A 26,181-nucleotide genomic window follows, 5' to 3' on the forward strand; every position below is an offset into this window, starting at 1 on the left:
CTCACTGTGTAAACACAATTCAATTTATTATACTTTTGCATGATAGCCAATTTAAGAGGTTCAAATGGACCTGAAGATAATGACTGGGGATAGGCATATCAAAGCCTCATCTCAGTAAAAGCTAAGTTATTTATATATTCTACAAATCTTTCCTTTCTTCGCCTTGGAGATGTATTTTTACACTTTCAAAGGATGAACTATCACGGAGGGTTATCTATCTTTGGAACTGCATCCCCCACAAACACGATCTTTTCTGTGTGACGTTGCTAGGGAACCATGGAAACAGCTCAGAGCTTTGTGTAAGTGAGTCCATCGTGCAGCCAGCTCGGTCTCAACAACAGATCGGCATGTTCGGCACCATCGATCGACTGATGTCAGAGTACTCAAAAAAGCAAATATGCTTTTGACAGGGCTTGTCTTTTAATAAAGACATCTCTTGCTAGCTATTTAGCTGCTGTGATCGTTTCCTGACCATTTAGCTAGCTAATCTTGCCAAGATTGATCTGGTTGTCAGTTGCTAGCTTGCTAAGTTAGCTTTGTGACTTGCTTCTTTCAAAGACAGTTTGGACCAAGACAAGAAGAGGATGCTTGAATCAATAAAAGTCACTGGTACGTATCTATGTTCTTTATTTGTATGAGTTAGCGTTGCTGGCAAACAAAAACACTGTTCAAGCCAGACCAGAGAGCCAGATATGGATTCCACACCCACCACACAGTGACACAAATCTGTCAAGCAAGGGAATGGCTATACACTATAATGGCATATGCATTTATGAGTGATCTATGATAAACCTAACTGTATTATTCCTTCCAACGACCCCTCAAAACACATCTTTTTGAACTTGCTTTTCATCTTCAACTATTTTTATTGTTGTTTTTACTGACTGTGCTTTTGTTTGACTTTTTATTTATCTATCCATTCTTGTTCTCTCCATGGAATGAGAAAAGCGCTATACAAAATAAATGTATTATTATTATTATTATTATTATTATTATTATTATTAAGGCTATATGCTATTCCTGTCAGTGTGGACATATTGAAATGTATTATGAAAGGATAGCAATATGTATTTCAAGCACAAGATTAAGTTTGTTTTATGGCTTAGCTGGGTAACTACTGTACTGAGTTTTTACCTTGTTGAAAGATTTGTTTTGGTATCTCGTTTCCACCCTGATCACAGTGAAGCTGCGGTCATTTGTTTGTGCTGTGGTTGCATGTATCCACTTTAATCGCTCCACTGTCAGAGTAGAGTGCCTGCTTCAGTATGATGATGCTCCCGGTCATTTTACCGGAGCTCACGACAGGATGCCCTGCACGGTCTGCTGCTATCCTGTCAGACTCTGGAGACAAGATGAGAATAATTTGGTTGCATAAGAGAATAATTTGATAGGCCTATACATTGGACATGCAACTTAATGAAGCATGCAGTAGTTGATAGTCCCACAAAAGACTGCCGATACAATTGCTGATGCTGTCAGATGTTTCCATTTGATGTATATTTATTGTGAACTGTGAGTGGATGAAATGGAAGAAGAGCTTTTATTGCCTGAGGATGATTGTTGCATCGCCAAATCCATGAAAGCACAAGTTTAAGCCAATGAATAAACCTTTAATCAGGTCTGTTCACAATGCACACTTAACAGACTCACAGAATACTTGCTTTAGAACTGGGCTGCAGAATGAAGTTCTTTTATTTAGGTCTTACTCTTATCTTAATAGGATTAGTCTACCTAGATCTGTACCTCCTAGAAGTCTGTATGTGAATGATAATCTAAAATAAGCTGCTGCATTAGAATCAGGGCCCTCGCGTAGCCCATATCATGACTGCTCTCTCGTGCCGTCCCTCGTTTCAGAAAGGCTCCACTGGCCAGAACTGGAGCTGTCCAAAAAACACATCCTGAGCCCTACTGACAAGCCTGTGAGCCCGTCCCAGATGTGCCTGGAGAAGCTGTCGTCCAGTGTCCTCAAGGACCTCTTCACCACTGGGACTAGCAGCTATAACGTTCTGATGCAGAGTGAGGAGGAAGAGAGACAGAGCCCAAAGCACTCCCCTTACAGGAGGCCCAAGAAGACAGTAAGATGTGCCTCCACATCAAGCAGACATGACAACCGCCATCCATCCATCGCCCCTCTGCTCCTTTCCAGCCAGGAAGGCAGTGGTGATACCAGGCACTCCCATGTCTTCGCTTCAGGCAGCTTCCTCAGCAGCTCCAGGCCAGCACACAGCATCACAGTGCTGGGCAGCACCATGGGCCTGTCCCCTCGCCCTGTTGCCCGGCCAAGGAAGATCCTGTCCACCTCGCCCCGTACCAAACTCCCCTCACTGTCCAAATTAGGGACTACCAGGGAGGGGGAGAACACCGCCAAGAAGCTCTGCATCCTCACCGCCATCAAACCGTCCAACGTGGAGAAGGAGAAGGCCAAGTTTTTCAAGTCAGACTTCAACTACAACCCTAAATTTGAGTATAGCAATCCTGTGTCTCCGCTTGTGCTGGCTCGACACAACAATGCCTCTGACCGCTTCCTGACACAGGTAAGAAGCACATCACAGGTGCGCTACAGTCAGCATTAGGAAAATATACAGTCGGGGCTGCATGAATCAGACACATAGGCACGTACAGAGGTTGGTGCAGGTTTTTACCTGATCCACACCATGCCCCAGGTGTCCGAGCTGGCTGATTTTAGAGAGAGATCCACATTGTGCCAAGGGTCAGGCCAGAGAGCTTCTATAGTATCTATCTACCTCTCCCAGGGCTCCTACAGAGGCTCAGGCTAAGTAAAGTAAATAAATAAAAAAAAGTGTCTAAAAACACTGACAACTGAGGTGGAAAGAGACAGTCTTGTAGGATTAAGGCGAGAAAACATGCCTTTGTGCACTATCCACATAACGCTGATTGTGATTGAACTACTCTCAATCAACAGATCAATAACAGTTAATGTGTTCTGATTACCCTAACAAGAGAGAGAAGGGAGGCTTTGTACCTTTCATGATTCGCTAGTTAATGGAGCTACAAGCAGGAGTGCGGGCGGACAGATCAGTAAGAAGAAAGGGCTTTACTTTCCATTAATAAGCCTTCTACTACCAACGAAACAGTGCCTGAACCCGACCCTGAGATCTACTGTTTGATCAGTGGAGACTGGTGGAGGTGGAAATTGGAGGACGGGCTCATTATATTGCATCGAATGGAAGAAGTAATGGTATCAAACACGTGTATTTGATACCATTCCTCATTCCGTTCCATGCATTACAATGAGCCCGTCCTCCGATTTCCACCCCCACCAGCCTCCCCTGTGTTTGATGTATAGGCCGAGAGACCTAGTTTAGCAGTGGTCTGGTCTAGTGTTTCTTGGATTGTTTGGAACAATGGTCGCCCCCATGGTGTTCTGTTGCCAACCAGGGTAACACTAGTATAGAGATTAGAGTAAGAGAGAGGGCCGGTGTCTGTGGTTGAGTGAACTCTACGGGAAAAGTGATCCTGTGGAGGACATTGCGGCTTGTGCTATCATGTTTTCTTTCTTCCTCTGGACTCTTGTTTTACACGTTCCCATTGTGTAGAATTGTGTGGCCATTCTTCCCAGCGATGCCAAGATAGACACCTTTTTTTTTTGATGGATCCTCCATGCTAACGATCAATTATGTGAAGTAAAATAAACCGTGAAAGACAAATTAGCCTATGGCACCCAACAACATGTAGATTATTTTCATCCAGTAACCCTAAACCCTGAATGTTAGCATTAGCATTAGCTATTAGGCTATTATTGCATAACAACTGCACTAACTTGAGCTCTGCTCTCGACTCAAATTATCAGTGCCTTATTACATTCTATGTGGCATGTTTACTAGGGTGAACGATCACTCTAATGATCTCTAGGGGACATCTATTAGTCCAGAGCACTGACCACAGAGAGTGGAGAACCTTAACCTGTCCTGGCCATAGGAGATGGCCACATCAAGGCAGAGGCTAAGCCTAAGAGACACAGTGCAATGCTATTCCAAATAGGGAACCATTTATGTAAGCACATATATATATATATATGCGCTTACATAAATGGTATATATATATATATCCTTCAAAACAAATTAACTGAAGGATGAGTTGAGACTACTTGTCATTTGTTCAGTTCTTATTATCCCCAGAACCAAAGTTAAAGCCCCTAAAGTGACTTGAGTATCAGTTCACATTGACATTTTCAGATCTCTAATGTGGAGATGAGTTCACATCCCACACCATTGTGATGGGATATGCTTCAACTGAATGGTCTATGGATATGCCAGTCTTGCCCATCCCCTGTCATCTTACTGGAGGACCACAATGGAAATGAGACTGTTGTGTTGCTCTCCTCTGCCCCCTGCAGGCGGTGAGGATCATGGAGCTGGCCCTACAGAAGTATGGAAACTATGAGAGGTTTGAACAGGCCACTGGGGGCAACCTCCTCACCAAGAGTCGCATCTGGTACAACGTCAAGAAGTACATGGAGAAGGAGGGCTGTATGGGGGAGGTGAGAGGACAGGGCTGGGTTGTTACAGGCTATAGAATGTGAGGAATTTGTATTTGTTGGTGTGAATAATGCCAAAGGCTTATCTGTGATGCTCCAGTCCTCTTCAAACGCATCTCCCAAAACACCAGAAAATCCCTCTGCACAGCATACATACATCAGGGGAGGCTGGGAGAGGTAGAAATCAGAGGACGGGCTTATTGTAATGCATGGAACAGAATCAGGAATGGTATCAAACACACCATTCCTCATTCCTCATTACGTTCCATGGATTACAATGAGCCCGTCCTCCGATTTCAACCTACACTGATGTATGTATGCTACTGTATGCAGAGGGGTTTTCAGGTGTTTTGGGAGATGCATTTTAAGAGGGCTGGAGCATCACAGATAAGCCTCTGCCTTTTTATTCTTGCTGCCTCCTGCGGTTTTTGACCTTCATGGTCCAGAATGTGTCATAAAGGATTATTCATCAATCCTGCTTATTCAGCAGATGTGCCGCCACCATCAAAGAGCACGTTCTCTGGGAAACTAAAACCTTGCAAAAGCTGTCAACCTGGCGGAAGGCATCCCTCTAACTTTGTACCTCTTTTATCTACTCAACGGGACAAAGGACACCTAGGCTTTCTCTCTGACATAACAATATCTCAGTGAACAATTAGCACACCGTATACTTAATTTACAAATTTACAAAAAAGAGCAGCAGAACAATACATCTTGTAGACTGTGTGAGACTTAGTCAGTCACTCGAAATACAGACTAGCTTTATTTGTCATTTCTCAACAAAAAATTATCAAAGTAATCCGACTCTGTGGGGTGTGTTGGCAGATAGTGGTCCACGTGACAGACGACCTCCTCTCCAGGGCCTCCATGACGGTGGTGAACGGCCGGCCCACGATGACCATCAACATCTCCACGGCCAGGGAGCACTGGCTGGAAGGCATGCTCAGGCATGAGATTGGTGGGTACCACCCCAGAGACGTGTTTGATAACATTCCTCATTCCGTTCCATGCATTACAATGAGCCTCCGATTTCTCCCTCCACCATCCTCCACTGTTGTGTACAATAGACGCTGAGTTTGAATCTCAGCGGAGCCTTTTTCAACTGCAGGGTATTTGTTCTCAAGAAACAACAGACATAGAGAAAACAAAATATCTCCTCAAAATTGGAATTGGTTTACCAATGCAGAGTTGAACGTGACAGGGCTGCATATTATGAGTGAAGTTGGTTTTGGTGAATTCCGAAATGGCATCTCTTAAAACCTCATACCCAGGCGCCGTGGCTTAGTTGGTTAACTGTTAAACAAACCAGAATATGTTTTATATTTAAGATTCTTCAAACTAGCCATTTTTTTGCTTTGATGACTGCTTTGCACACTCTTGGCAAGTTTGTGTCCAAACTTTTGACTAGTACTGTAAATTCTGAAATGGCATCTCTTAAAACCTCATACCCAGGCGCCGTGGCTTAGTTGCTTAAAGCGCCTGTCTAGTAAACAGGAGATCCTGAGTTCAAATCTCAGCGGAGCCTTTTCTAACTACAAGGTATTTGTTCTCAGGAAACAACAGACAAATAGAAAACAAAATATCTCCTAAAAGCTCCTCTTGGTTTACCAAGGCAGAGTGAACATAATAGTACTGTAAATTATGAGTGAAGTTGATTCTGACTCTGTCCCGGAAACTTGAAACCCTCAACAAATGATTCTCAATCTAATTTTGTGGTTTGATAAATGTGGTAAATTCCGTAATGGGATCTCTGTAAAGGTGATCAGCAGGCGCCGTGGCTTAGTTGGTTAAAGCGCCTGTCTAGTAAACAGGAGATCCTGAGTTCGAATCTCAGCGGAGCCTTTTCCAACTGCAGGGTATTTGTTCTTAAGAAACAACAAACATATGGAAAACAAAATATCGCAGAAAATCTGCAGTTTGTTTACCAATGCAAAGTGAACATAATAGTACTGTAAATTATGAGTGAAGTTGCTTCTGACTCTGTCCCGGAAACGTGAAACCCTCAACAAATGATTCTCAATCTAATTTTGTGGTTTGATAAATTAGCTGAATTCCGTAATGGGATCAGCAGGCGCCGTGGCTTAGTTGGTTAAAGCGCCTGTCTAGTGAACAGGAGATCCTGAGTTCGAATCTCAGCGGAGCCTTTTCCAACTGCAGGATATTTGTTCTCAAGAAACAACAAACACATGGAAAACAAAATATCGACGGAAATCTGGAGTTGCTTTACCAATGCAAAGTCAACATGACTGAACTACAAATTATGAGTAAAGTTGGTTCTGACTCTGTCCCGGAATCTTGAAATCATCGACAAATGATTCTCAATCTAATTTTGTGGTTTGATAAATTTGGTGAATTCCGTAATGGGATCTCTGTAAAAGTGATCAGCAGGCGCCGTGGCTTAGTTGGTTAAAGCGCCTGTCTAGTAAACAGGAGATCCTGAGTTCGAATCTCAGCGGAGCCTTTTCCAACTGCAGGGTATTTGTTCTTAAGAAACAACAAACATATGGAAAACAAAATATCGCAGAAAATCTGCAGTTTGTTTACCAATGCAAAGTGAACATAATAGTACTGTAAATTATGAGTGAAGTTGGTTCTGACTCTGTCCCGGAAACTTGAAACCCTCAACAAATGATTCTCAATCTAATTTTGTGGTTTGATAAATTAGCTGAATTCCGAAATTGGATCTCGTAAAACCTCATACCCAGGCGCCGTGGCTTAGTTGGTTAAAGCGCCTGTCTCGTAAACAGGAGATCCTGAGTTCGAATCTCAGCGGAGCCTTTTCCAACTGCAGGATATTTGTTCTCAAGAAACAACAAACACATGGAAAACAAAATATCAACGGAAATCTGCAGTTGCTTTACCAATGCAAAGTCAACATAATAGTACTGTAAATTATGAGTGAAGTTGGTTCTGACTCTGTCCCGGAAACTTGAAACCCTCAACAAATGATTCTCAATCTAATTTTGTGGTTTGATAAATTTGGTGAATTCCGTAATGGGATCTCTGTAAAAGTGTTCAGCAGGCGCCGTGGCTTAGTTGGTTAAAGCGCCTGTCTAGTAAACAGGAGATCCTGAGTTCGAATCTCAGCGGAGCCTTTTCCAACTGCAGGGTATTTGTTCTTAAGAAACAACAAACATATGGAAAACAAAATATCGCAGAAAATCTGCAGTTTGTTTACCAATGCAAAGTGAACATAATAGTACTGTAAATTATGAGTGAAGTTGGTTCTGACTCTGTCCCGGAAACTTGAAACCCTCAACAAATGATTCTCAATCTAATTTTGTGGTTTGATAAATTTGGTGAATTCCGTAATGGGATCTCTGTAAAAGTGATCAGCAGGCGCCGTGGCTTAGTTGGTTAAAGCGCCTGTCTAGTAAACAGGAGATCCTGAGTTCGAATCTCAGCGGAGCCTTTTCCAACTGCAGGGTATTTGTTCTTAAGAAACAACAAACATATGGAAAACAAAATATCGCAGAAAATCTGCAGTTTGTTTACCAATGCAAAGTGAACATAATAGTACTGTAAATTATGAGTGAAGTTGGTTCTGACTCTGTCCCGGAAACTTGAAACCCTCAACAAATGATTCTCAATCTAATTTTGTGGTTTGATAAATTAGCTGAATTCCGAAATTGGATCTCGTAAAACCTCATACCCAGGCGCCGTGGCTTAGTTGGTTAAAGCGCCTGTCTAGTAAACAGGAGATCCTGAGTTCGAATCTCAGCGGAGCCTTTTCCAACTGCAGGGTATTTGTTCTCAAGAAACAACAAACATATGGAAAACAAAATATCAACGGAAATCTGCAGTTGCTTTACCAATGCAAAGTCAACATGACCGAACTACAAATTATGAGTAAAGTTGGTTCTGACTCTGTCCCGGAATCTTGAAATCATCGACAAATGATTCTCAATCTAATTTTGTGGTTAGATAAATTAGGTGAATTCCGAAATGGCATCTCTTAAAACCTTATACCCAGGCGCCGTGGCTTAGTTGGTTAAAGCGCCTGTCTAGTAAACAGGAGATCCTGAGTTCGAATCTCAGCGGAGCCTTTTCCAACTGCAGGGTATTTGTTCTTAAGAAACAACAAACATATGGAAAACAAAATATCGCAGAAAATCTGCAGTTTGTTTACCAATGCAAAGTGAACATAATAGTACTGTAAATTATGAGTGAAGTTGGTTCTGACTCTGTCCCGGAAACTTGAAACCCTCAACAAATGATTCTCAATCTAATTTTGTGGTTTGATAAATTTGGTGAATTCCGTAATGGGATCTCTGTAAAAGTGATCAGCAGGCGCCGTGGCTTAGTTGGTTAAAGCGCCTGTCTAGTAAACAGGAGATCCTGAGTTCGAATCTCAGCGGAGCCTTTTCCAACTGCAGGGTATTTGTTCTTAAGAAACAACAAACATATGGAAAACAAAATATCGCAGAAAATCTGCAGTTTGTTTACCAATGCAAAGTGAACATAATAGTACTGTAAATTATGAGTGAAGTTGGTTCTGACTCTGTCCCGGAAACTTGAAACCCTCAACAAATGATTCTCAATCTAATTTTGTGGTTTGATAAATTTGGTGAATTCCGTAATGGGATCTCTGTAAAAGTGATCAGCAGGCGCCGTGGCTTAGTTGGTTAAAGCGCCTGTCTAGTAAACAGGAGATCCTGAGTTCGAATCTCAGCGGAGCCTTTTCCAACTGCAGGGTATTTGTTCTTAAGAAACAACAAACATATGGAAAACAAAATATCGCAGAAAATCTGCAGTTTGTTTACCAATGCAAAGTGAACATAATAGTACTGTAAATTATGAGTGAAGTTGGTTCTGACTCTGTCCCGGAAACTTGAAACCCTCAACAAATGATTCTCAATCTAATTTTGTGGTTTGATAAATTAGCTGAATTCCGAAATTGGATCTCGTAAAACCTCATACCCAGGCGCCGTGGCTTAGTTGGTTAAAGCGCCTGTCTCGTAAACAGGAGATCCTGAGTTCGAATCTCAGCGGAGCCTTTTCCAACTGCAGGATATTTGTTCTCAAGAAACAACAAACACATGGAAAACAAAATATCAACGGAAATCTGCAGTTGCTTTACCAATGCAAAGTCAACATAATAGTACTGTAAATTATGAGTGAAGTTGGTTCTGACTCTGTCCCGGAAACTTGAAACCCTCAACAAATGATTCTCAATCTAATTTTGTGGTTTGATAAATTTGGTGAATTCCGTAATGGGATCTCTGTAAAAGTGTTCAGCAGGCGCCGTGGCTTAGTTGGTTAAAGCGCCTGTCTAGTAAACAGGAGATCCTGAGTTCGAATCTCAGCGGAGCCTTTTCCAACTGCAGGGTATTTGTTCTTAAGAAACAACAAACATATGGAAAACAAAATATCGCAGAAAATCTGCAGTTTGTTTACCAATGCAAAGTGAACATAATAGTACTGTAAATTATGAGTGAAGTTGGTTCTGACTCTGTCCCGGAAACTTGAAACCCTCAACAAATGATTCTCAATCTAATTTTGTGGTTTGATAAATTTGGTGAATTCCGTAATGGGATCTCTGTAAAAGTGATCAGCAGGCGCCGTGGCTTAGTTGGTTAAAGCGCCTGTCTAGTAAACAGGAGATCCTGAGTTCGAATCTCAGCGGAGCCTTTTCCAACTGCAGGGTATTTGTTCTTAAGAAACAACAAACATATGGAAAACAAAATATCGCAGAAAATCTGCAGTTTGTTTACCAATGCAAAGTGAACATAATAGTACTGTAAATTATGAGTGAAGTTGGTTCTGACTCTGTCCCGGAAACTTGAAACCCTCAACAAATGATTCTCAATCTAATTTTGTGGTTTGATAAATTAGCTGAATTCCGAAATTGGATCTCGTAAAACCTCATACCCAGGCGCCGTGGCTTAGTTGGTTAAAGCGCCTGTCTCGTAAACAGGAGATCCTGAGTTCAAATCTCAGCGGAGCCTTTTCTAACTACAGGGTATTTGTTCTCAAGAAACAACAGACGTGTGGAAAACAAAATATCTCCTAAAAGCTGCTCTTGGTTTACCAAGGCAGATTGAACGTGACAGGACTGCATATTATGAGTGAAGTTGCTTTTGACTGTCTTGAAATCCTCGACAAATAATTCTCAATCTAATTTTGTGGTTAGATAAATTAGGTGAATTCCGAAATGGCATCTCTTAAAACCTTATACCCAGGCGCCGTGGCTTAGTTGGTTAAAGCGCCTGTCTAGTAAACAGGAGATCCTGAGTTCGAATCTCAGCGGAGCCTTTTCCAACTGCAGGGTATTTGTTCTTAAGAAACAACAAACATATGGAAAACAAAATATCGCAGAAAATCTGCAGTTTGTTTACCAATGCAAAGTGAACATAATAGTACTGTAAATTATGAGTGAAGTTGGTTCTGACTCTGTCCCGGAAACTTGAAACCCTCAACAAATGATTCTCAATCTAATTTTGTGGTTTGATAAATTTGGTGAATTCCGTAATGGGATCTCTGTAAAAGTGATCAGCAGGCGCCGTGGCTTAGTTGGTTAAAGCGCCTGTCTAGTAAACAGGAGATCCTGAGTTCGAATCTCAGCGGAGCCTTTTCCAACTGCAGGGTATTTGTTCTTAAGAAACAACAAACATATGGAAAACAAAATATCGCAGAAAATCTGCAGTTTGTTTACCAATGCAAAGTGAACATAATAGTACTGTAAATTATGAGTGAAGTTGGTTCTGACTCTGTCCCGGAAACTTGAAACCCTCAACAAATGATTCTCAATCTAATTTTGTGGTTTGATAAATTTGGTGAATTCCGTAATGGGATCTCTGTAAAAGTGTTCAGCAGGCGCCGTGGCTTAGTTGGTTAAAGCGCCTGTCTAGTAAACAGGAGATCCTGAGTTCGAATCTCAGCGGAGCCTTTTCCAACTGCAGGGTATTTGTTCTTAAGAAACAACAAACATATGGAAAACAAAATATCGCAGAAAATCTGCAGTTTGTTTACCAATGCAAAGTGAACATAATAGTACTGTAAATTATGAGTGAAGTTGGTTCTGACTCTGTCCCGGAAACTTGAAACCCTCAACAAATGATTCTCAATCTAATTTTGTGGTTTGATAAATTAGCTGAATTCCGAAATTGGATCTCGTAAAACCTCATACCCAGGCGCCGTGTCTTAGTTGGTTAAAGCGCCTGTCTCGTAAACAGGAGATCCTGAGTTCGAATCTCAGCGGAGCCTTTTCCAACTGCAGGATATTTGTTCTCAAGAAACAACAAACACATGGAAAACAAAATATCAACGGAAATCTGCAGTTGCTTTACCAATGCAAAGTCAACATGACCGAACTACAAATTATGAGTAAAGTTGGTTCTGACTCTGTCCCGGAATCTTGAAATCGTCGACAAATGATTCTCAATCAAATTTTGTGGTTAGATAAATTAACTGAATTCCGAAATGGGATCTCTGTAAAAGTGATCAGCAGGCGCCGTGGCTTAGTTGGTTAAAGCGCCTGTCTCGTAAACAGGAGATCCTGAGTCCAAATCTCAGCGGAGCCTTTTCTAACTACAGGGTATTTGTTCTCAAGAAACAACAGACGTGTACAAAACAAAATATCTCCTAAAAGCTCCTCTTGGTTTACCAAGGCAGAGTGAACGTGACAGGACTGCATATTATGAGTGAAGTTGCTTTTGACTCTGTCTTGAAATCCTCGACAAATAATTCTCAATCTAATTTTGTGGTTAGATAAATTAGGTGAATTCCGAAATGGCATCTCTTAAAACCTCATACCCAGGCGCCGTGGCTTAGTTGGTTAAAGCGCCTGTCTAGTAAACAGGAGATCCTGAGTTCGAATCTCAGCGGAGCCTTTTCCAACTGCAGGGTATTTGTTCTTAAGAAACAACAAACATATGGAAAACAAAATATCGCAGAAAATCTGCAGTTTGTTTACCAAGGGTGAGTGAACGTGACAGGACTGCATATAATGAGTGAAGTTGCTTTTGACTCTGTCTTGAAATCCTCGACAAATAATTCTCAATCTAATTTTGTGGTTAGATAAATTAGGTGAATTCCGAAATGGCATCTCTTAAAACCTCATACCCAGGCGCCGTGGCTTAGTTGGTTAAAGCGCCTGTCTAGTAAACAGGAGATCCTGAGTTCCAATCTCAGCGGAGCCTTTTCCAACTGCAGGGTATTTGTTCTCAAGAAACAACAAACATATGGAAAACAAAATATCGGAGAAAATCTGTTTGTTTACCATTGCAAAGTATGAGTGAAGTTGGTTCTGACTCTGTCCCGGAAACTTGAAACCCTCAACAAATGATTCTCAATCTAATTTTGTTGTTTGATAAATTAGCTGAATTCCGTAATGGGATCAGCAGGCGCCGTGGCTTAGTTGGTTAAAGCGCCTGTCTAGTAAACAGGAGATCCTGAGTTCGAATCTCAGCGGAGCCTTTTCCAACTGCAGGATATTTGTTCTCAAGAAACAACAAACACATGGAAAACAAAATATCGACGGAAATCTGGAGTTGCTTTACCAATGCAAAGTCAACATGACTGAACTACAAATTATGAGTAAAGTTGGTTCTGACTCTGTCCCGGAATCTTGAAATCATCGACAAATGATTCTCAATCAAATTTTGTGGTTAGATAAATTAACTGAATTCCGAAATGGGATCTCTGTAAAAGTGATCAGCAGGCGCCGTGGCTTAGTTGGTTAAAGCGCCTGTCTCGTAAACAGGAGATCCTGAGTTCAAATCTCAGCGGAGCCTTTTCTAACTACAGGGTATTTGTTCTCAAGAAACAACAGACGTGTGGAAAACAAAATATCTCCTAAAAGCTGCTCTTGGTTTACCAAGGCAGATTGAACGTGACAGGACTGCATATTATGAGTGAAGTTGCTTTTGACTGTCTTGAAATCCTCGACAAATAATTCTCAATCTAATTTTGTGGTTAGATAAATTAGGTGAATTCCGAAATGGCATCTCTTAAAACCTTATACCCAGGCGCAGTGGCTTAGTTGGTTAAAGCGCCTGTCTAGTAAACAGGAGATCCTGAGTTCGAATCTCAGCGGAGCCTTTTCCAACTGCAGGGTATTTGTTCTTAAGAAACAACAAACATATGGAAAACAAAATATCGCAGAAAATCTGCAGTTTGTTTACCAATGCAAAGTGAACATAATAGTACTGTAAATTATGAGTGAAGTTGGTTCTGACTCTGTCCCGGAAACTTGAAACCCTCAACAAATGATTCTCAATCTAATTTTGTGGTTTGATAAATTTGGTGAATTCCGTAATGGGATCTCTGTAAAAGTGATCAGCAGGCGCCGTGGCTTAGTTGGTTAAAGCGCCTGTCTAGTAAACAGGAGATCCTGAGTTCGAATCTCAGCGGAGCCTTTTCCAACTGCAGGGTATTTGTTCTTAAGAAACAACAAACATATGGAAAACAAAATATCGCAGAAAATCTGCAGTTTGTTTACCAATGCAAAGTGAACATAATAGTACTGTAAATTATGAGTGAAGTTGGTTCTGACTCTGTCCCGGAAACTTGAAACCCTCAACAAATGATTCTCAATCTAATTTTGTGGTTTGATAAATTTGGTGAATTCCGTAATGGGATCTCTGTAAAAGTGATCAGCAGGCGCCGTGGCTTAGTTGGTTAAAGCGCCTGTCTAGTAAACAGGAGATCCTGAGTTCGAATCTCAGCGGAGCCTTTTCCAACTGCAGGGTATTTGTTCTTAAGAAACAACAAACATATGGAAAACAAAATATCGCAGAAAATCTGCAGTTTGTTTACCAATGCAAAGTGAACATAATAGTACTGTAAATTATGAGTGAAGTTGGTTCTGACTCTGTCCCGGAAACTTGAAACCCTCAACAAATGATTCTCAATCTAATTTTGTGGTTTGATAAATTAGCTGAATTCCGAAATTGGATCTCGTAAAACCTCATACCCAGGCGCCGTGGCTTAGTTGGTTAAAGCGCCTGTCTCGTAAACAGGAGATCCTGAGTTCGAATCTCAGCGGAGCCTTTTCCAACTGCAGGATATTTGTTCTCAAGAAACAACAAACACATGGAAAACAAAATATCGACGGAAATCTGGAGTTGCTTTACCAATGCAAAGTCAACATGACCGAACTACAAATTATGAGTAAAGTTTGTTCTGACTCTGTCCCGGAATCTTGAAATCATCGACAAATGATTCTCAATCAAATTTTGTGGTTAGATAAATTAACTGAATTCCAAAATGGGATCTCTATAAAAGTGATCAGCAGGCGCCGTGGCTTAGTTGGTTAAAGCGCCTGTCTCGTAAACAGGAGATCCTGAGTTCAAATCTCAGCGGAGCCTTTTCTAACTACAGGGTATTTGTTCTCAAGAAACAACAGACGTGTAGAAAACAAAATATCTCCTAAAAGCTGCTCTTGGTTTACCAAGGCAGATTGAACGTGACAGGACTGCATATTATGAGTGAAGTTGCTTTTGATTGTCTTGAAATCCTCGACAAATAATTCTCAATCTAATTTTGTGGTTAGATAAATTAGGTGAATTCCGAAATGGCATCTCTTAAAACCTTATACCCAGGCGCCGTGGCTTAGTTGGTTAAAGCGCCTGTCTAGTAAACAGGAGATCCTGAGTTCGAATCTCAGCGGAGCCTTTTCCAACTGCAGGGTATTTGTTCTTAAGAAACAACAAACATATGGAAAACAAAATATCGCAGAAAATCTGCAGTTTGTTTACCAATGCAAAGTGAACATAATAGTACTGTAAATTATGAGTGAAGTTGGTTCTGACTCTGTCCCGGAAACTTGAAACCCTCAACAAATGATTCTCAATCTAATTTTGTGGTTAGATAAATTAGGTGAATTCCGAAATGGCATCTCTTAAAACCTCATACCCAGGCGCCGTGGCTTAGTTGGTTAAAGCGCCTGTCTAGTAAACAGGAGATCCTGAGTTCGAATCTCAGCGGAGCCTTTTCCAACTGCAGGGTATTTGTTCTCAAGAAACAACAAACATATGGAAAACAAAATATCAACGGAAATCTGCAGTTGCTTTACCAATGCAAAGTCAACATGACCGAACTACAAATTATGAGTAAAGTTGGTTCTGACTCTGTCCCGGAATCTTGAAATCATCGACAAATGATTCTCAATCAAATTTTGTGGTTAGATAAATTAACTGAATTCCGAAATGGGATCTCTGAAAAAGTGATCAGCAGGCGCCGTGGCTTAGTTGGTTAAAGCACCTGTCTCGTAAACAGGAGATCCTGAGTTCAAATCTCAGCGGAGCCTTTTCCAACTGCAGGGTATTTGTTCTCAAGAAACAACAAACATATGGAAAACAAAATATCGTAGAAAATCTGCACTTGGTTTACCAATGCAAAGTGAACATAATAGTACTGTAAATTATGAGTGAAGTTGGTTCTGACTCTGTCCCGGAAACTTGAAACCCTCAACAAATGATTCTCAATCTAATTTTGTGGTTTGATAAATTTGGTGAATTCCGTAATGGGATCTCTGTAAAAGTGATCAGCAGGCGCCGTGGCTTAGTTGGTTAAAGCGCCTGTCTAGTAAACAGGAGATCCTGAGTTCGAATCTCAGCGGAGCCTTTTCCAACTGCAGGGTATTTGTTCTTAAGAAACAACAAACATATGGAAAACAAAATATCGCAGAAAATCTGCAGTTTGTTTACCAATGCAAAGTGAACATAATAGTACTGTAAATTATGAGTGAAGTTGGTTCTGACTCTGTCCCGGAAACTTGAAACCCTCAACAAATGATTCTCAATCTAATTTTGTGGTTTGATAAATTTGGTGAATTCCGTAATGGGATCTCTGTAAAAGTGATCAGCAGGCGCCGTGGCTTAGTTGGTTAAAGCGCCTGTCTAGTAAACAGGAGATCCTGAGTTCGAATCTCAGCGGAGCCTTTTCCAACTGCAGGGTATTTGTTCTTAAGAAACAACAAACATATGGAAAACAAAATATCGCAGAAAATCTGCAGTTTGTTTACCAATGCAAAGTGAACATAATAGTACTGTAAATTATGAGTGAAGTTGGTTCTGACTCTGTCCCGGAAACTTGAAACCCTCAACAAATGATTCTCAATCTAATTTTGTGGTTTGATAAATTTGGTGAATTCCGTAATGGGATCTCTGTAAAAGTGATCAGCAGGCGCCGTGGCTTAGTTGGTTAAAGCGCCTGTCTAGTAAACAGGAGATCCTGAGTTCGAATCTCAGCGGAGCCTTTTCCAACTGCAGGGTATTTGTTCTTAAGAAACAACAAACATATGGAAAACAAAATATCGCAGAAAATCTGCAGTTTGTTTACCAATGCAAAGTGAACATAATAGTACTGTAAATTATGAGTGAAGTTGGTTCTGACTCTGTCCCGGAAACTTGAAACCCTCAACAAATGATTCTCAATCTAATTTTGTGGTTTGATAAATTAGCTGAATTCCGAAATTGGATCTCGTAAAACCTCATACCCAGGCGCCGTGGCTTAGTTGGTTAAAGCGCCTGTCTCGTAAACAGGAGATCCTGAGTTCGAATCTCAGCGGAGCCTTTTCCAACTGCAGGATATTTGTTCTCAAGAAACAACAAACACATGGAAAACAAAATATCGACGGAAATCTGGAGTTGCTTTACCAATGCAAAGTCAACATGACCGAACTACAAATTATGAGTAAAGTTTGTTCTGACTCTGTCCCGGAATCTTGAAATCATCGACAAATGATTCTCAATCAAATTTTGTGGTTAGATAAATTAACTGAATTCCAAAATGGGATCTCTATAAAAGTGATCAGCAGGCGCCGTGGCTTAGTTGGTTAAAGCGCCTGTCTCGTAAACAGGAGATCCTGAGTTCAAATCTCAGCGGAGCCTTTTCTAACTACAGGGTATTTGTTCTCAAGAAACAACAGACGTGTAGAAAACAAAATATCTCCTAAAAGCTGCTCTTGGTTTACCAAGGCAGATTGAACGTGACAGGACTGCATATTATGAGTGAAGTTGCTTTTGACTGTCTTGAAATCCTCGACAAATAATTCTCAATCTAATTTTGTGGTTAGATAAATTAGGTGAATTCCGAAATGGCATCTCTTAAAACCTTATACCCAGGCGCCGTGGCTTAGTTGGTTAAAGCGCCTGTCTAGTAAACAGGAGATCCTGAATTCGAATCTCAGCGGAGCCTTTTCCAACTGCAGGGTATTTGTTCTTAAGAAACAACAAACATATGGAAAACAAAATATCGCAGAAAATCTGCAGTTTGTTTACCAATGCAAAGTGAACATAATAGTACTGTAAATTATGAGTGAAGTTGGTTCTGACTCTGTCCCGGAAACTTGAAACCCTCAACAAATGATTCTCAATCTAATTTTGTGGTTTGATAAATTAGCTGAATTCCGAAATTGGATCTCGTAAAACCTCATACCCAGGCGCCGTGGCTTAGTTGGTTAAAGCGCCTGTCTCGTAAACAGGAGATCCTGAGTTCGAATCTCAGCGGAGCCTTTTCCAACTGCAGGGTATTTGTTCTCAAGAAACAACAAACATATGGAAAACAAAATATCAACGGAAATCTGCAGTTGCTTTACCAATGCAAAGTCAACATGACCGAACTACAAATTATGAGTAAAGTTGGTTCTGACTCTGTCCCGGAATCTTGAAATCATCGACAAATGATTCTCAATCAAATTTTGTGGTTAGATAAATTAACTGAATTCCGAAATGGGATCTCTGAAAAAGTGATCAGCAGGCGCCGTGGCTTAGTTGGTTAAAGCGCCTGTCTCGTAAACAGGAGATCCTGAGTTCAAATCTCAGCGGAGCCTTTTCCAACTGCAGGGTATTTGTTCTCAAGAAACAACAAACATATGGAAAACAAAATATCGTAGAAAATCTGCACTTGGTTTACCAATGCAAAGTGAACATAATAGTACTGTAAATTATGAGTGAAGTTGGTTCTGACTCTGTCCCGGAAACTTGAAACCCTCAACAAATGATTCTCAATCTAATTTTGTGGTTTGATAAATTTGGTGAATTCCGTAATGGGATCTCTGTAAAAGTGATCAGCAGGCGCCGTGGCTTAGTTGGTTAAAGCGCCTGTCTAGTAAACAGGAGATCCTGAGTTCGAATCTCAGCGGAGCCTTTTCCAACTGCAGGGTATTTGTTCTTAAGAAACAACAAACATATGGAAAACAAAATATCGCAGAAAATCTGCAGTTTGTTTACCAATGCAAAGTGAACATAATAGTACTGTAAATTATGAGTGAAGTTGGTTCTGACTCTGTCCCGGAAACTTGAAACCCTCAACAAATGATTCTCAATCTAATTTTGTGGTTTGATAAATTTGGTGAATTCCGTAATGGGATCTCTGTAAAAGTGATCAGCAGGCGCCGTGGCTTAGTTGGTTAAAGCGCCTGTCTAGTAAACAGGAGATCCTGAGTTCGAATCTCAGCGGAGCCTTTTCCAACTGCAGGGTATTTGTTCTTAAGAAACAACAAACATATGGAAAACAAAATATCGCAGAAAATCTGCAGTTTGTTTACCAATGCAAAGTGAACATAATAGTACTGTAAATTATGAGTGAAGTTGGTTCTGACTCTGTCCCGGAAACTTGAAACCCTCAACAAATGATTCTCAATCTAATTTTGTGGTTTGATAAATTAGCTGAATTCCGAAATTGGATCTCGTAAAACCTCATACCCAGGCGCCGTGGCTTAGTTGGTTAAAGCGCCTGTCTCGTAAACAGGAGATCCTGAGTTCAAATCTCAGCGGAGCCTTTTCTAACTACAGGGTATTTGTTCTCAAGAAACAACAGACGTGTGGAAAACAAAATATCTCCTAAAAGCTGCTCTTGGTTTACCAAGGCAGATTGAACGTGACAGGACTGCATATTATGAGTGAAGTTGCTTTTGACTGTCTTGAAATCCTCGACAAATAATTCTCAATCTAATTTTGTGGTTAGATAAATTAGGTGAATTCCGAAATGGCATCTCTTAAAACCTTATACCCAGGCGCCGTGGCTTAGTTGGTTAAAGCGCCTGTCTAGTAAACAGGAGATCCTGAGTTCGAATCTCAGCGGAGCCTTTTCCAACTGCAGGGTATTTGTTCTTAAGAAACAACAAACATATGGAAAACAAAATATCGCAGAAAATCTGCAGTTTGTTTACCAATGCAAAGTGAACATAATAGTACTGTAAATTATGAGTGAAGTTGGTTCTGACTCTGTCCCGGAAACTTGAAACCCTCAACAAATGATTCTCAATCTAATTTTGTGGTTTGATAAATTAGCTGAATTCCGTAATGGGATCTCGTAAAACCTCATACCCAGGCGCCGTGGCTTAGTTGGTTAAAGCGCCTGTCTCGTACACAGGAGATCCTGAGTTCGAATCTCAGCGGAGCCTTTTCCAACTGCAGGGTATTTGTTCTTAAGAAACAACAAACATATGGAAAACAAAATATCGCAGAAAATCTGCAGTTTGTTTACCAATGCAAAGTGAACATAATAGTACTGTAAATTATGAGTGAAGTTGGTTCTGACTCTGTCCCGGAAACTTGAAACCCTCAACAAATGATTCTCAATCTAATTTTGTGGTTTGATAAATTTGGTGAATTCCGTAATGGGATCTCTGTAAAAGTGATCAGCAGGCGCCGTGGCTTAGTTGGTTAAAGCGCCTGTCTAGTAAACAGGAGATCCTGAGTTCGAATCTCAGCGGAGCCTTTTCCAACTGCAGGGTATTTGTTCTTAAGAAACAACAAACATATGGAAAACAAAATATCGCAGAAAATCTGCAGTTTGTTTACCAATGCAAAGTGAACATAATAGTACTGTAAATTATGAGTGAAGTTGGTTCTGACTCTGTCCCGGAAACTTGAAACCCTCAACAAATGATTCTCAATCTAATTTTGTGGTTTGATAAATTAGCTGAATTCCGAAATTGGATCTCGTAAAACCTCATACCCAGGCGCCGTGGCTTAGTTGGTTAAAGCGCCTGTCTCGTACACAGGAGATCCTGAGTTCGAATCTCAGCGGAGCCTTTTCCAACTGCAGGATATTTGTTCTCAAGAAACAACAAACACATGGAAAACAAAATATCGACGGAAATCTGGAGTTGCTTTACCAATGCAAAGTCAACATGACCGAACTACAAATTATGAGTAAAGTTTGTTCTGACTCTGTCCCGGAATCTTGAAATCATCGACAAATGATTCTCAATCAAATTTTGTGGTTAGATAAATTAACTGAATTCCGAAATGGGATCTCTATAAAAGTGATCAGCAGGCGCCGTGGCTTAGTTGGTTAAAGCGCCTGTCTCGTAAACAGGAGATCCTGAGTTCAAATCTCAGCGGAGCCTTTTCTAACTACAGGGTATTTGTTCTCAAGAAACAACAGACGTGTACAAAACAAAATATCTCCTAAAAGCTGCTCTTGGTTTACCAAGGCAGATTGAACGTGACAGGACTGCATATTATGAGTGAAGTTGCTTTTGACTGTCTTGAAATCCTCGACAAATAATTCTCAATCTAATTTTGTGGTTAGATAAATTAGGTGAATTCCGAAATGGCATCTCTTAAAACCTTATACCCAGGCGCCGTGGCTTAGTTGGTTAAAGCGCCTGTCTAGTAAACAGGAGATCCTGAGTTCGAATCTCAGCGGAGCCTTTTCCAACTGCAGGGTATTTGTTCTTAAGAAACAACAAACATATGGAAAACAAAATATCGCAGAAAATCTGCAGTTTGTTTACCAATGCAAAGTGAACATAATAGTACTGTAAATTATGAGTGAAGTTGGTTCTGACTCTGTCCCGGAAACTTGAAACCCTCAACAAATGATTCTCAATCTAATTTTGTGGTTAGATAAATTAGGTGAATTCCGAAATGGCATCTCTTAAAACCTCATACCCAGGCGCCGTGGCTTAGTTGGTTAAAGCGCCTGTCTAGTAAACAGGAGATCCTGAGTTCGAATCTCAGTGGAGCCTTTTCCAACTGCAGGGTATTTGTTCTCAAGAAACAACAAACATATGGAAAACAAAATATCAACGGAAATCTGCAGTTGCTTTACCAATGCAAAGTCAACATGACCGAACTACAAATTATGAGTAAAGTTGGTTCTGACTCTGTCCCGGAATCTTGAAATCATCGACAAATGATTCTCAATCAAATTTTGTGGTTAGATAAATTAACTGAATTCCGAAATGGGATCTCTGAAAAAGTGATCAGCAGGCGCCGTGGCTTAGTTGGTTAAAGCGCCTGTCTCGTAAACAGGACATCCTGAGTTCAAATCTCAGCGGAGCCTTTTCCAACTGCAGGGTATTTGTTCTCAAGAAACAACAAACATATGGAAAACAAAATATCGTAGAAAATCTGCACTTGGTTTACCAATGCAAAGTGAACATAATAGTACTGTAAATTATGAGTGAAGTTGGTTCTGACTCTGTCCCGGAAACTTGAAACCCTCAACAAATGATTCTCAATCTAATTTTGTGGTTTGATAAATTTGGTGAATTCCGTAATGGGATCTCTGTAAAAGTGATCAGCAGGCGCCGTGGCTTAGTTGGTTAAAGCGCCTGTCTAGTAAACAGGAGATCCTGAGTTCGAATCTCAGCGGAGCCTTTTCCAACTGCAGGGTATTTGTTCTCAAGAAACAACAAACATATGGAAAACAAAATATCGCAGAAAATCTGTTTGTTTACCATTGCAAAGTATGAGTGAAGTTGGTTCTGACTCTGTCCCGGATACTTGAAACCCTCAACAAATGATTCTCAATCTAATTTTGTTGTTTGATAAATTAGCTGAATTCCGTAATGGGATCAGCAGGCGCCGTGGCTTAGTTGGTTAAAGCGCCTGTCTAGTAAACAGGAGATCCTGAGTTCGAATCTCAGCGGAGCCTTTTCCAACTGCAGGGTATTTGTTCTCAAGAAACAACAAACATATGGAAAACAAAATATCGCAGAAAATCTGTTTGTTTACCATTGCAAAGTATGAGTGAAGTTGGTTCTGACTCTGTCCCGGATACTTGAAACCCTCAACAAATGATTCTCAATCTAATTTTGTTGTTTGATAAATTAGCTGAATTCCGTAATGGGATCAGCAGGCGCCGTGGCTTAGTTGGTTAAAGCGCCTGTCTAGTAAACAGGAGATCCTGAGTTCGAATCTCAGCGGAGCCTTTTTCAACTGCATGGTATTTGTTCTCTCGAAACAACAAACATGGGGAACACAACATTTTTACATTACATTTACATTTACATTTGGGAAATAACAGACATGGGGAAGAAAAAATATCTCCTTAAAGCTGCACTTGGTTTACTAATGCAGAGTGAACCTGACAGGACTGAAAATTATGAGTCAAGTTGGTTCTGACTCTGTCCCGCAATCTTGAAATCCGCGACAAATGATTCTCAATCTAATTCAGTCTTAGAAAAAAGGGTTCCAAGAGTGTTCTTCAGCTGTTCTTGTGGCAGAACCTTTTGAAGAACTCTTTTGATTTCCATGTACTGTAGAACGTTTTTTTGGATTCCATTTAGAACCTTTTTTGGTTTTTGGTTGATCTCAGAGTGTAATGTGCAGTACCACAGAGAGTTTCTCTTTTATCTTTCTAATTGGTCAGGAGGGCTAGGCTTGTGCAAAAATAGCTGTATTTACAGATGAACAGGCACCACAGCCAGTGCAGCACATTCAGATTAAGACAAGCGTTACTCCTGGACCACTCAATAATTAAGTTGCTGTGCACAGTAATTCCAAGGAGCTCTGCTCTCCTTGGCCTAATTCACCTGTCTGATGTTCTCAGCACTGTTGTTAGTTCTATCTAGAATGAGGTCAGCGGTCAGGTTGTCAACAAGGCTCAGTTACCTCCCTCAGTCAACCACAAACAATGTGTCTAAATGTCATTTTTGATGGTCACCTTTTGATAGCAATTTCATTAGCTGCTGATGTAGTGTAGAATACTCTGTATGAGTCAAACTAAAATACAAATAACTGTAGTTTCCGGCCTTGTTGGCAAATAAGCTATTTCGTATATATCATAAGCTATTTTCATCAAATAATTTGATGTAAGTGGCAAGTGCGTATGTCTGTCAGTGGAAGTTGGTGGAGGCAGAACACACATTGATGCCATTCTTCATTCCATCCCATTTCTACATCATCCAGCCTCCCCTGATGCGTATGTGCCCCGTAGCTTTAAGTGTCACCGATCTAGACGCTGTGTTAATAAGCTGTGTCTGTCTCCTCCCAGGCACACACTACTTCCGAGGGATCAACAACGGCCAGCAGCCCTGGAGTAGCAGCCTTGGCAGGAAGAAGCTCAACCTGAAGCCCCTGAACCCCACCGAGGAGGGCCTGGCCAGCATCCACAGTGTCCTGTTCAGGAAAGACCCCACGCTGTGGCGCGCTGCCCTGCTCTACTACACCGTCTACCAGGCCAGCCACCTGTCATTCACACAGCTCTTCCACAGCCTGGGCCGCTTCGTCCAGGACCCAAGCACCCGCTGGGACTACTGTGTCCGCGCCAAGAGGGGCCAGACGGACACGGCACAGCCAGGTAGCGTGCACCTAGCATTCACCTGACATGCAATGTCAGAAACTACATATGGCATGGGAGGCTGGTGGAGGTATAAATTGGAGGACGGGCCACATTGTAATGCATGGAACGGAATGAGGAAAGGAATCAAACCCATTCCATTCCATGCATTAGAATGAGCCCGTCCTCCGATTTCTACCTCCACCAGCCTCCCCTGACATATAAATTCTATATGACAGCCTGCCAGGACACACACACATATCAGAGCACATTGCTGCAGTGTTTTTAAAGCAGTGATGTAGCGAATTATGAATGGACTTGGTGTGTTTCAGGCTGTTTCAGTAAGGACCAGGTGTATCTGGATGGCATCCTGAAGATCCTGAGGCACAGAGAGAAGATTGACTTTCAGCTGCTGATGGCCCTTGGGAAGGTGGGTGATTGTGGGACTGTTTGTGTATCCAACTAAGGCTGGTATGACATCATTTCCTTTTTTGTCTTCACAATAACACAGGAGGCACAAGGCCAACATACAATTGGCTTTTCCAGGCTGTTTGGATATTAGGGTGCCACAGTGCACTTACATTGCTCCCTCTCTCTTCCTTTCACCAAACAGTGAAATTTGCACATGAAATAACACAGGTACGCACATTGCACAGAAACAATACGGCTTAATAAGCTCATGTAACCAGGAGGAGTGAAGAGGCCACCTCTCTCAGACGAACAGAAGAGAAGAAAGAAAGCATGTGTCTCAGAACGTGTTTACTAGCACAGATAGGCTTCCTTTATGACATCATCATGCCCTGTTTGCCGTTGATGATAATGAGAACATGAGCTCTTATCTCCATTGCTTCTGTCTGCCTGCTCTGCTCAGGTGTCGTACGAGGACGTGGATCGTCTGAAAGGCCTGGCTCTGATGGAGAACGTCCGCATCCCCCACTTCCTGCAGGACCAGGTGTGCTACGCTGAACAGCTGGAGAAGATCATGGAGGTCAACCAGCTGACCGACGAGGAGCTGAGGATTCTCATCTGAGCATGCCCAGAGAGGTGTGGTGATGACCCCGCCCTGACCCCCAGCATGCACGCCTCAAACCAGCTACCAAAACCTCATTAAAGTCAGTGACATGTCCCTCCACCAATGACAGCCCTGCATCTCTCACCACCATCACCACCATCACCTCCATGCATGGTACAGTAGCTGTGTATGTGACATGTGCAACGCACTGTTTCTCACTCTCTCCCTCTCTCTCTCTCTCTCTCTCTCTCATGCACCTCAAAGCAAAGTGTACTTCTATCAGTCTCCTGTCCAAAGACAACATGGATTCGTTCTACCTATGGTACTTTTTCTTCTGGGTTTTTCTTTGGGTTTTTACTACTAATGGTTGTTGGTTGTTGTAGTCGATGTTCAGGGAACCACCAATTGAAAGTGTGGGAGTGTGTTTGTCGGGATCGGGCGGCAAAGAGACATACAGGAGAGAAGATGGCGACTAATGCAACATAAGAGCACAGCACTGATCCACATCCATATGTCATGTGACGCCATGAGTGGGAAATTGAGGTATGGACACGTTCTACCCCCCCAACAGAGCACAAGACAGCGGTGTAACGACAATAAGGCAACATGAGAGCCCTCTATGTCTGTCTGCACTGTTCTTATCATAGTGATGTGCGTACATGCTGAACCAGTAGGCGATAGCATGGGCATACACAGGGGATAACAATGTGTATTTTCCCCCTGAAGGTCACACACACACACACACACACACACACACACACACACACACTCACACACACACATGCGGTCCACACTGTACTACATGATTCCCCTGATTCAAGGGCTTGGTGCAGCAGCGATCCCCTCAAACACACGTCTTACTGTTTGCACTTTCAGCGTTTCTGACCTTTCACCTATGAACTGCAGTTTCTGGCAGTTTCCTTACCACACACTCTAATGAGATGTTCCTTTCCTTTAAGAAACAACAACCCCAAGAAGCCTAGTGTTTTTAACGCACTATGTAATAGCAATGTAGTGTGGAGCTCCTTTCGTACTAATGTTTCACAGGTGGTTGTTGATGTTATTGCTTTTTCGTACCTGTTTGAGAACTGAACACTGTGATATACTTGATCATTCATATTGTGTTGTTGACACTGACCTAATTTGGGAAGCAGGTATGCTGCTGCTTCACCACAATTGCCCTGGATGTGATCCTGTAATAAGCACT

The 26,181-nt window shown here is 41.5% G+C and overlaps 1 protein-coding gene across 1 annotated transcript; it reads left to right on the plus strand.

Annotated features, from left to right (window-relative positions):
• Nucleotides 1–584: 584 nt before the first annotated feature.
• On the plus strand, nt 585–24,992 carry matcap2 (microtubule associated tyrosine carboxypeptidase 2; the record flags this gene model as incomplete). The annotated part of the gene is made up of 7 exons (XM_083680206.1): nt 585–609; nt 1,855–2,534; nt 4,358–4,501; nt 5,324–5,456; nt 23,678–23,983; nt 24,295–24,392; nt 24,834–24,992. The coding sequence occupies 7 exons, from the start codon at nt 585–587 to the stop codon at nt 24,990–24,992; spliced, it is 1,545 nt and encodes a 514-aa protein (XP_083536332.1).
• Nucleotides 24,993–26,181: the final 1,189 nt, after the last annotated feature.

The sequence above is a fragment of the Argentina silus genome (assembly GCF_951799395.1).
Source record: "Argentina silus genome assembly, chromosome: 11".
In the NCBI taxonomy this organism is placed as follows: domain Eukaryota; kingdom Metazoa; phylum Chordata; class Actinopteri; order Argentiniformes; family Argentinidae; genus Argentina; species Argentina silus.